The sequence below is a fragment of the Manacus vitellinus genome, unplaced genomic scaffold (genome assembly GCF_001715985.3).
Source record: "Manacus vitellinus isolate BGI_N305 unplaced genomic scaffold, ASM171598v3 scaffold_21_pilon, whole genome shotgun sequence".
Lineage (NCBI taxonomy): Eukaryota > Metazoa > Chordata > Aves > Passeriformes > Pipridae > Manacus > Manacus vitellinus.
In genome coordinates this window covers 4,258,141-4,270,412 of record NW_021939546.1, presented here as the reverse complement: position 1 = coordinate 4,270,412, position 12,272 = coordinate 4,258,141, and the positions used below count along the sequence as shown (strand labels likewise).

Here is a 12,272-nt window from a genome sequence, read left to right as displayed (position 1 = left end):
ATAGGGATGCACAGGAGGACGTTGTCAGGCATTATGCCCCAGTGAGAAAACAACCAACCCAAACCTTCAGGAAAACTGTCCAAAGAGAAGGAATTCCTTTTGCAATTCCTAATTAAAAACAGAGAAAGCCACTTTTCCCAAGCGTGGCCACCAACTGGGTGGGAAGCATTGCCCTCTCGTGGGCTGAAGCAGCAGCTTCCCATCATTCACTTCTAATCGTGAGCTTAATTAAGCTGAGTTAATTAACTACCTGTGGCCTCACAGTGCAGCCCTCCTGGGCGAGCAGCCGTGACCCAGGCAGGAGCTTGTCAAGGATTCCCAGGAGCTTGTTGAGGGATTCCCAGGAGTTTGTTGGGGGATTCCCAAGAGTTTGTTGGGGCTCCCTTCCTGTCCCAGCCAGTTTGCCACAGAGTGTGCACTGGACACACTGGGAGGACACATTGGGTGAACTGGAGTGTGCACTGGAGCATAGACAGGGGTCTCATCACGGGTGGGATAATAGCATATAATAATAATAAATACATTAAACAGTTTAAATTTCAGTCATTAATAATGGATCCAATAACTTCTGGTAGGAGACTTTTCCCAACTTGGTACACGCACACACACACACACACACTTTTCTCTGTATTTACTCACAGCAGCAATGAGGCTACTTCTGCCTGCAGCTGCTCTTGGAGGTCCCAAGTGCTTAACTCTCACTGGAGCCAAATAGGAGTTGGGCTCCAACAGACATAAAATCATAGAGTCTTGGAATGGTTTGGATTGGGAGGGACCTTAAAGCTCATCTCATTCCAACCTCCTGCTATGGACAGGGACACCTTCCGCTATCCCAGGTTGCTCCAAGCCCCATCCAACCTGGCCTTGGACACTTCCAGGGATGGGACAGCCACAGCTTCTCTGGGCAACCTGTGCCAGTGTTTTATCATCCTTAGTAAAGGCCTCACACAGAACAAAACCAAGTGAGCCATGGCAGGGCTGGCACTGGGGCCTTCCCCTGCTTCCTCCACTCGTCTACATCTCATCATTTTTCCCAAAGGGGAAAGAAAGGAAACAATTAGGACTGGCAGGTCTAACCTGGCACGGAGCAGCATGATTAACCAGGAGGCTGCTACGTGCCGTTCATTTTGAGCCTCTTTAGAATTTTCATTAGCTCTTAGAAGCTTTTGATGTCCCTAATTTAGGCCACAGAACACTGCACAGGATGACAGGCAATGATTAAGATGAGCTTTTACTCTTCCAGAGCATGCTGGGCACCTCAAGGCTGTGGACCCTGCATATAAAGCAATATTGCTTATTATTCTGAGCTGTTTGTTCTATTAATCGTGTGCCTGCTTTGCTCTGGGAAGAGGAATTGGAATATAGCAATATTCTGTCTTCTTGTTTTTAAAATAGATGTGTGGGTGGACACTCTAGCTACTGCTCACATTTTTCTCTTGCAAGAAGAGCTGTTTGTGATTCTCTTCCCCGGTGTTTTCTCTTGACACTGATTTTCTTGGTTGGACTTGGGAAGGAAGATGCCTCAAGCCAGTCAACAAGTGCTGCATGGAAATAATAGGTATTAATTGAGAAATATTTGAACTTCAGGATTGCAGAGAGGAAGTCTTGGAACAGCTTTAAAATTAAAGGTGTTATTATTCCTTCAGAAAAAAAATCAGGCCTGCAGTGCTATTATTTTTGTCCATTAGAATACTTCTGATTTGACAACTTCTAATCTAAATATTCATATGATCATACAATAGCTGATAGTAGATAAACACATACAAAATGTTTGGCATTAACAGCAACTCAACAAGTTGTGCCAGCATCTTCCATAACCTTGTCTCTCCACATCTGACCTCATGAAGAGCCTTTCAGAAAACCAGCAAGGTCTGGAGTTGAACAAAACTTGATTGAATGAGGGGGGGAAAAAAAGGGGAAAAACAACTTGAGAATTAGTGAGTTCCTGTCCTGCTCACCAGGCACGAGCAGTGTCAGGGCATGTCTGCAAGCTGAAGGGTTTACAGGATGCATAAATAGCTCCATAAAAAAGATGTTATCACCAGCTCCTGAAAAAGCACAGTGCTGGAAAGTGGTAAGTAAGACCAACACCTGTAGTGCAAGGCCAGACCAGCTCCATCAGAGAGCAGAACCGCTTCTTCACTGCTGACAGATGATTTCACGTCGATGTCTTTCATCAAATCTACTTAAAAAAACAAACCAAAAATCTGTTCACTTTTTTAAACTGCACTTATTCAAATAAGGTGGGAGCATTTCCTTCCAACATATACTCCTCACACTACAAAGCCCAGCATCCCAGCAGCATCCGCTCCAATAAAATAAATTTCCCTTCTTGTAAGAACAAGAGATTACACACACACAGACACACACACAACCCCAGACTGGTTCGGTTTATATCGAAACACAATTACATATTTATTGACATGCTTTTAATTTACAATCAAATTGAGCTGGCACACCCAAGACATGGTTTATTTATAGAGCATGAAGGGCAGCCACAGCAGATGTTACTTTTTCCCCATCTGGTCTAGGTTCCTAAACTGGGATGCTCCCAGGAGCACCCCAGCACCTCCACCCTGGCCTCTCCATGGCCACATGTCCTATGGAACCTCCTCCCATGGCCACCAAAGGCAGCTTTGAACGATGGAATCATTCAGGTTAGAAAAGCCCTCCAACATCAAGTCCGACCGTTCCCCCAGCACTGCCAAGGCCACCACTGCCCCATGTCCCCAAGTGCCACATCCACATGGCTTTTAAATCCCCCCAGGGATAGGACTCCAACACTGCCCTAGGCAGGTGTGCCACGGCTGGACAACCCTTTCCATGAAGGAATTTTCCCCAATATAAAAACTAAACCTCCCCTAGCACAACTTGAGGCTGTTTCTTCTCACCCTGTCCCTTGTTCCCTGGGAGCAGTGTCCAACCACCCCTGGCTCCACCCTCCTATCAGGGAGTTGCAGACAGCCAGAAGGTCCCCCCTGAGCCCCCTTTTCTCCAGGCTGAGCCCTCCCAGCTCCCTCAGAGTTCCTCCCAGGTGCAGGTGGGACTGAACCTATTTTGTTCCCATGAGTTGTCCCTCTGCTCTGACAGATCCCAGCCCTCGGAGATCTCCACACCCCGCACAGGGAATACCACAGCGATAATGACACATTCCAGAACATCCTGGCTCGGTGAGTAATTGCAGATCCTTAGCACAGGCATCTCCATGAAGGCAGTGGGAGTTGTAGAGACATTATTAGGTCTCCTGACATTTTAAAAAGGCTTAGACAGAAAATGTCTTCGAGGGGGTTCGAAGGCTGCAGTGGAACTGAAATCATTTTTGTAATAATAACAAAACGACTCACAAGGAGCTTTGCATAACTTTGCCAGAACCACAGGTCCTGCACTGGGAGCTTGTAGGGTGCCTTCTCCAATAGGGAAAATCAGAAGCAGAGCCTTTGTGCCGATGTTGGCAAGTAAGCACAACCTTCAACTTTCTGCCAGCTCCAAACCCTTCTGCAGAACTTCCGTGGCTTTCTGAAATCACAATGAATAAGATTTTCTGCTGACTCAAATGGTGTGAGGGCTCCAGCTGGAACTGAGACAAACTGCCTGGGCACACACAGAGCCGACTGACCCTATGTGTGTGTAGAGACAGCCTGAGGAGACTGGGAAAGCAGCTCAGGAACAGACACAGGAGATGAGAGCACCAGGCACCACCACCAATTTTAAGAGTTGTTCAAGTATGTGAGATACTCACATGGATACAAACTTCATGGCTTTGTGCATTAGTCTGCAACAGGAACAAATGAGAGCTGGGAGAAAAGGCCCTTCTCCATCACCTTACACTGAAACCCAGTAGTGATTAAGAGAATCACGGAATCCCTGAATGGTTTGAGTTGGGAGGGACATTAAAGCCCATCCAGTTCCATCCCCTGCCATGGGCAGGGACACCTTCCACCATCCCAGGTTGCTTCAAGCCCTCTCCAACCTGGCCTTGGCCACTTCCAGGGATGGGGCAGCCACAGCTTCTCTGGGCAATCTGTGCCAGGGCCTCACCACCGTCACAGCCAAGAATTTCTTCCCAATATCCCATCTAACCCTGCCCTCTGGCAGTGGGAAGTTATTCCCCCTTGTCCTGGCACTCCGTGCTCTTGCAAAAAGTCTCTCCCCATGTTTCTTGCAGCCTCCCCTTGGCTCATACTAGACATGAAGACTTTCAAACTAAGGGCCTGAAACCCCTGGGTGCACTCTTCAGCACCTTCTGTTCCATACTGTGTTCGTCTTCAACAATAAAATCACTTCACTAGAAAAGTGCTATAAAAAGATGCAATTCCTCTCTTCTCAGTCTCCCGCATCAAGACCCTTTTTGCTGTGTAAAAATGAAATTTACAGACCAACGCTGAGGTCTTACAGTCTTCTCAGGCTACTACACACCCAAAGTAGGGCTAATATGCACCCAAAGTAGGAGACAAAATTATGGAATGGTTTAGGCTGGAGAAGCCCTCTCAGACCACTGAGTGCAAGCTTTCCCCCAGCACTGCCAAGGCCACCACTGATCCCTGTTTCCAAGTGCCACATCCATGTAGCTTTTAAATCTCTCCAGGGATGGGGACTCCAGCCCTGGGCAGCTGTACCCAGGATGGACAGCCCTCTCCAGGAAGGAGTAAGATCCACGGCAGAGGCTGATAGCGAATACTTGCATTTATTTTCTTGAACTCTCAACCATGCACTGCAGATGAGACTTATCAAGCTCAGCTGTTTTTAACAACAGCCAAAAAACCCAGACTGGGGGAGTGAGATAAGAGATGGACTAACCCCATGCCTCCAATCCTTTCATATGTGGAAAATGTCTGGTAAAAGCTCCCATCAGAGAGGAGTTTCCTTGAAACATGCACCTTCCAGGTTTCTTCCCCAGGCAGTGTTACCCGAACTGACTTGTCTCAAGTCTCACCTAAACCCGGGTAACTTGGATGGAATAAAGAGGGGAAAACAAATATCTAAGAATTCCAGGAAGACTAGAAAAGGAGCCTCGGACTGAAAACAAGCGATGGTTATCTTGGCAATTCCCTATCCTTGCCCAACCATCAGTCTAGTGTTTACAACCACAGTTACCTTCATCAGGGAGGCAGCTCTTGCTTAAGGACACAAAGAATCACCCCTGGATTTGGAGCTAGAGCACGTGGAATGTCCTGCCTCAGTGAACAGGGTAGGTCAGAGAACAGCGGGAAAAAAAGGCAAACAGCCTGATTATAACCTGGTAAAGCTGTAACTCCCAGTCTCAGGAACTGCACAGCACATGGGAAATCCTAATTTCTACCACGGAAAAATTGCAGCTTTGGTCTGTCAGTCAAAAATTTAAGCAGTCAGAGCCACATAAATGTTCATTTTTAGTGCAGATGCCTCACTTTGCTAGAGATTTTCTCTGGTCAACAGATTACTGAAAACAGTTTTTGAAGTCTACACATTAAAGATGATTTCCTTCAAGCTAAGAGGCTGGAGATATTTAAAAACTGGTGCTTACTCACAGGAATAGAGATGTTTGTTCTGACAGACATTTTTCTCCTCTGTAAAACTTCTCGCATTAAAAACTTCTAGTCAGAGGTAATTGTTAACATGGCACATTTATTGGTTTAAAAAAATAAACATGCAGAAGGCATCCTTTTTAAAACCAACATGTAAAATAATCCAGTGGGGGTTTTAGAGAAAAGCAACAGCTCTGTAAGGCATGGATTCCTCCAAATCATCCGGCAGAAATGTGTTTTCCATGGGAATCCACGCTCTGACTACACTGTGCAGCGAGTAGAGCCAAAGGCAATCACATAACAGAGCACTTGCCTTGCAGTTTATCTTTCTTTTTCTGCTGCTTGGATTTCTTTCCATCCACCTGGAGACTGATAGTTCTCCTCTGCTCCAGATTCAGGAGCTCCTGGAACAGCTCCTGCACGTTGTAGTTCATTTTGGCCGATGTCTCCATGAAAGCACACTTCCACTTGCTGGCCAGAGCTTGCCCCTCGCTGGCATCCAGCTCCCTCTGTGTGTCATCACTTTTGTTCCCCACCAACATTATGGGGATTTTTTGGATGTCCCCTTTAATCTGGCATATCTGGTCGAAGATGGGATGAAGATCTTCCATGGACTGCCTGTTGGTGACGGAGTACACCAAGATGAAGGCATGCCCCTTGGATATAGAGAGGCGCTGCATAGCAGGGAACTGGTGGCTGCCCGTGGTGTCCGTGATCTGAAGCGTGCAGATGCTCTTGTCACAGTTGATCACCTGCCGGTACGTGTCCTCGATGGTGGGGATATAGGTTTCCCGGAAAGTCCCCCTTACAAAACGCAGGACCAAGGAGCTTTTGCCAACCCCGGCTGCTCCGAACACCACCACCCTGTAATCGTTGCTCTGCTCGGGCATCTTGGCTGCGCGGCGATGCGAGTGAAGGTCTGCACTGAAAATACCCGAGTTCCTCCAAGTTTACACAGCCCTACGCAGAGGTGGGCTGTGGAGAGGGAGAGGGAGGGGGGAAAGGGGGAGAGGGAGGGAGAAAGGGAGAGGGAGAGGGAGGGGGAAAAGGGGGGAGAGAAAAAGAAAAATGAACCCTTCATACCATCCCGGTAATGTTACGGTACGTTACTGAGATAAGCAATTATAAGTCACTCCTCTCCCATCCTTTTTCCTTGAAATAAGCCACTATCCCTCCGTCTCCCCCAGCCATATATCGCATGAAAGCGAAAAGGAATTCACCTGTAGCCATCAGCTCCACTGAGCAGCGAAACGGACTGGAATCGCCTGCCAGCCCCGGGAAAGCGGTATTCCAGCCCCGGGAAGGTGTGTTCCAGCCCCGGGAAGGTGTGTTCCAACCTTAGGGAAGCGGCGCCCCCCGCCCGGAGCTCCGCCGCCGCGGAAGGGAGGGGAGGCTCCGTGCCTCCATATATCCAGCCTTCCCCTCAAAACCCCCATGAAAATAAATAAATTACCAGCACGACCACTTGAGTTACAGCCGCTGGAGCCGAGTTGTGCTGCTCCATCCCTCTCACTCCACGCACAAAGGCGCGTCTCCTCAGCCCCCCTCGCCGCAGACGCCCAAGCACTGACAGGCTCTGCCGGCTTTCAGTCACCCTGAGCATCTCCCGGCTTAAGTCTGATTGTGTTTTCAAACACTTAATACAGCTCTGCTTTCCGCCCCCGCTGTCATTAAGCGGGGCAGGGATGCCCTGACAGGGCTCCTCAGCCCTCCCCGGGGAAATCACCGAGCCCTGGGGCCATGGCCAGCAAGGTCCACTCCATGTCCGCGGGAGTCCCTTCCAACTCGGAATACTCTGTGATTCCATGACTTTGTCTCCCTCACACTGACGTATAAAACAGAGTCGTTGTGTATCACAATCACGAGTCGCGTGTCTCCTGGTTTATTAGGAATTTCCTCAAACGCCGCCTCTCCGCATGCTCTCTCTGCGGGCAGAGTGCAGCACGCACAGCCCGGTGCTTGACAGGAGAAGGCGGCCGTGGGCTGGGAGCCACCCCCGGCTCCTCTTCGCCCCGTTCCGCCACAGCCGCCGCCATGGGCTCGGCTCCCTCTCACGACCCTTTCCTGCCCGCGGGGCCCCGCCATGGGCTCGGCTCTCCCTCACGGCCCGTTCCCGCCCAGGCGCCGCCCGCCCTCACGCCCCAAAATGGCCGCCGGCGCCTGTGGAGGGCGCTCAAAAATTAACGCATTTAATGAATTGTTCATGGTTGGGGCAATATGTGGCTTTCTTACAGCCTGGTCATATTGCAAAACGTGCAATGTGTAAAATTTTCTTCAGAATTGATGTTCTCTGTTGTTTAATCTTTGCATACTTTCAAGCCTAATCAACAAGAAGGGAGATTTAATCCATGAACCAGCAACTAACGAGCTCTAAGTGATGTTCAGGTGTTAGAAAAACAAATTACTTGTGGGTAGAATTGCTTTGTTAAGGTTTAGGGCTCCACATGTTGCAGTGATCTCAGACCTTGGGTTGAGGTTAACAAAGCTTAGGAAGAAGAATTTCCACTGATAGCGGATGCAAAGAATGCAGAATTTACAGGCCACAGCGACATTTGGCAGAACTCCCAAGATAAGGAAGAAACTAATAAAGCCAACTCAGCAATTGTGCTGAAATCAGCTCTGATGGGGTAAAAGGTGATTCTGGCAGGGGGAAATCGTGACCAGTGACACAAGAAACCCACTGACCTAAAATGTATAAGTAGTAAAAAGTTTTGATAGTTGGGGTGCTGGATTTGTGAAATTACACTGGGCACTCAACTCTGAAATAAATCACCAGTGTCTCTTCTCTCATTATTGGCTTGTTGCACACCGGGCAACAAAAACAATTTTTGTAGACATTATCATTCCTGTTTGTGTTTCTGTCTCTGAGTTAAGGAATTTCTCTAGTCAAAGCACTTGTGGAGGAAACACTTCTCAGTCCTTCCCCAAGCTCGTTCTTCCCAAACCATTTGTGGTTTTCCAGGTTATCATGTCTTAATTTCTCCAATCCTTGCTGCATCACTGACTCTGTGGTGTTCTCCCACCTTTTTTAAATCCACTTCTATCAGCCTTGTAATGTTTCCCTCCTATCCTAGACCAACAAAAAGTGTCTCTTTAGACCTACTTCATACTGCTGTGGATTTTTTTGTCTAATCATTATGTCATACCTTTACTGTTCCTGTCTCTCCAGGCAGAATGACTTGTTTGTGGCAAGACTCATAACCTGCAAGTCATTCACTTTGCCTGAATCCCATAATTAATGTGGATTTTCAGAGCTGATTTACAAACCATCATTTCTGGTGTTTATGAGGTATTTATAAACTATCATTTTTGGTGTTTATGGGGTATTTATTAGCCACAATGAAATCCTAACTAGGAATGACTAGCTAATTCACTCTGTTTACTCAAAGGCAGTTACCTATTTTCAGATATTTTCTAAGATTTCCAATACTTGTCTCTAAGAGGTATTTAAATAATATCTCTTTCTAAGAGATAATTGTTGCATAAGTAAGGTGACATGAGAAGCCAAGAGGCTTCTGTGTTCAGGGAAGGATTCATGACCCTCCTCCAGTCAGAAAGCAGGAAAGAAGCTGTGAGTCAACTTAACAGAGGTAAAAGAATTACTCTGGCTTCCTTAAAGAAGGGATGGAGAGCCGTGTCCTAGACAGTATCTCTGTCTTGGGAGGGACACAGCCATGAGATGCTGGCTCAGTGTCCCACTGTTGGTCAGGATTTGCTTGGGATGGAGCTGACAACAGCCAGAAAAATTCCAAAAGGAAATGTTAAATGGAAATCAGCTGTCTGAGAGAGCCCCTCAGGGAAGCAGAGCACAGAGGGAGCGGGGATTGAGGCCTGCTCCTGCTGCTGCTCTGGAAAATTGTCTGGGAAATTCCTTGAGCTGTGAGGTGCTGGACGGCACTGGGGACCTACAGGAGGGATGGCTGACAATAACAAGATCTCTTTTCTGTGGGGACTTTGCCAGGGATTGTTTCTGTTCTGTCAGGACTCCCGTGGGACTTGCAGGGATTGTGTAATTTCCCTGAGGAAATGAGGCACAGCACAGCACCAACAGCCCCCAAAAGCTCCCAGGGTTCGGCAGAGGGGTATCCAAGTGACTGGGGGTACAGCAGGGAGACTCAGGGATGGGCACCCATCCTGCTCTGTCTTCATTGGGCTCCATTTCCACTGCTTTTCCTCTGGAGGATTTCTATTCCGTGTGGGAGACGGAGCTGGATCTTCACAGCCATTCCATCCATCTCCTTAATATTGCTTTGAATGTCACGAGTTCTTGTGGAAAGGTATGAGGCAGCAGGTGAAGACAGAAAAAGGATTTTCCTCTGGAATTACATAAATTATTATTAAACCAGAGGCTGTATGTCAGTGGTGCATATTGCTTACCAGACAGGATGTTTCTTCCCAGCAATGCTGAGACTTGGGAGTGCAGTCCAGCCTGTACAATATTCACTGGGAAATGTACCAGAGTGGCTTAGCTATTGCTAAGCCATCACATCCATCTCATGAATGAGGGCTGTACTTGGAAGAGTGCCCTTCTTGGAGGGCTTTAAGCTCAACAAAATGAGGACAGAAAAATAGGAGAAAACACAAATTCCACCTATTATAATGGATATAAACTTCCCTTGGCGTGAAATAATGAAATAGCTAAAGGATGGGACACTATTTAAACCATTTCATCAAGGAATTCATTGCATGGAGCCACCACACATCAGTTCAGCTGAGCCAGAAACAAACGCCCAACCTGCAGCCTTCCATGGGGAGCAGGGCTCTGATATCCCAGTGCTTGGCATGGCAGTGAGGAGGGACCAGCATGGACAGCCCTCTGCCCCTGCCACACTTACACTTCAGAGATGGAGAAGCACAAGGTGCCAGTAATCATAACCGTGAGGAGAGCTCATATTTTATTTAAACCTCTACACCTAAAGCCTGAAGCTCGGATTGATTTCCTATAATAGAGGGAAAAACTCCCAAGAGCCACCGGCTCTTGTGCAATGCGGTGTCAGGTGCTAAGTGGGAAGCAGACCCGTGACATGTCTGTGTGCCCACCACAGAGCAAAACGTTCCAAAAATAAACCTGTCGCTGCTTAGTGCTTATTTTACCCCCCCAAAAAGTGCACTGACTATGCCATCGTTGAGGGCAGGAGTGAGTCATTACAACAGGAACCAGAGCTCGTCTCCTGCCCTTCTGTCCCCAGCAATCCTTTATTTCCATCGTACCAAAATCCAGAAAATAGCCTTGGGGTATTGTAGCCTTGGGCTACAGAATGTGGGGTGGGAAAGGGAACATGTTTCAGTGTCCCACAATGTTCTGATTGTCTGCGGGCTGCTGAGAGCAGCTTTGAAGAGGACAACAAGGAAATGCTAGCACCTCCCTCTCCTCATCCAGTGCCAACAGCACCATCAGACCTGGGCACCATCTCGGATCCCTGCTGGGATCTCACCCAGTCACAAGTTGTCTCCTATTTTTAAGCTGGGACACACAGGCTGGCTCCATCCAGCAGGCACACGGTGAGACACAGCCACAGAGCCTTCACTCACATCACCCTTCCCTGAGCATTTCCAGGCTGTAACGCTCCCTCCCTTTCAGGGGGATGGGCATCGGGGTCCAAGCCCAGTTCTCCCAGTGCCTCCCAGTCTCAGATTTCTAAGGAAACACAGAATCATGGAAACTCCCGCATTGGAAGAGACCCACAAGGACCACTGAGTTCAGTTCCTGCCCCTGCAGAAAACAATACAATAAGGAAAACAAATTGTTCCAATCAAAGACCCTTTTCTGACCTCAGAAATTGTGGTCCCCAGCTCACCCAGAAAAGTCTTACACAACCCATTTTCTCTTTGCTAATGTTGGTTGCTCAACAGCCACCCCAGCCAGACTTTAAAGCTACTCTCAGGTGGCTTTTCCCATTCCTCCCAGTTCTCAGTGTGTCCCTGCACAGCAGCACAGACACACAAAGCTCCCAGACCCCGAGCAGCACCTCTCTGGCAATGGGAGCTTCTGCACATCAGCCAATTTCCCACACTTTAGAGATGAGGGAGCGATGGTTTGTGTTCAGTCCAGCGGGAGCAGGTTCTGGTGGCAGCAGGTGGCAGCAGAGCTCTGCCAGGGCAGGACGCGCCTGGGCAGCGACACCCGGGAGAGGAGTGTGTGGGAGGGGGCAGCGGTTCTACAGTCGTTGGGAATTCATTAATTTGCATTGTTGCCGTTCATTAGGTCCCACAGCGCTGCACTGCCTCCGGTCTGTCTGGGAGCAGCCCGAGTTCCTCACCGTGCAGGGTAGCTGGAGCTGCAGAGGGAATAGAGCCACAGGCTCTGCCTAAAGCTCAGCTCCCATTCCCTCTCAGGTCCGATTTATCCGGGCAGCCCTTCCTGCAAGGGGACTTCAGGCTCTTGATACTGAACTTAATCTGTTTTCATCAAATTTTCCACTACTCCTTAAGCGCAAGTCACAGAATCATGAAATTGTTTAGGTTGGAAAAGCCCCCTGAGCCCATCGAGTCCAGTCGTTCCTCAGCACTGCCAAGGCCACCACTAACCCATGTCCCCAGGTGTCACATCCACATGGCTTTTAAATCCCTCCAGGGATGGAAAATCAGCCTCTGTCCTGGGTAGCCTGTGGGCTGGACAACCCTTACCTGAAGAATTTTTCCTTAATATCCAACCTGAACCTCCCCTGGTGCAACTTGAAGCTGTTTCCTCTTGTCCTGTCCCTTGTTCCCTGGGAGCAGAGCCTGACACCCACCTGGCTCCCTGCTCCTGTCAGAGAGTTGGAGAGA

The 12,272-nt window shown here is 48.5% G+C and overlaps 1 protein-coding gene across 2 annotated transcripts; it reads right to left on the bottom strand.

The window, feature by feature from the left end:
* Positions 1-5,362: 5,362 nt before the first annotated feature.
* DIRAS3 (DIRAS family GTPase 3) lies at positions 5,363-7,594 on the bottom strand. Of its 2 annotated transcripts, none has more exons than XM_008921933.2 (2): positions 6,725-7,594; positions 5,363-6,479 (listed from the first exon to the last, which is right to left on the bottom strand). In XM_008921933.2, the coding sequence occupies exon 2, from the start codon at positions 6,392-6,394 to the stop codon at positions 5,798-5,800; it is 597 nt and encodes a 198-aa protein (XP_008920181.1). In that variant the 5' UTR covers positions 6,395-6,479; positions 6,725-7,594; the 3' UTR covers positions 5,363-5,797. The 2 variants fall into 2 exon arrangements, with proteins under 2 accessions (XP_008920181.1, XP_017927540.1); XM_018072051.1 differs by having other exon boundaries at positions 5,588-6,479; positions 6,958-7,594.
* Between the last annotated feature and the right edge of the window lie 4,678 nt (positions 7,595-12,272).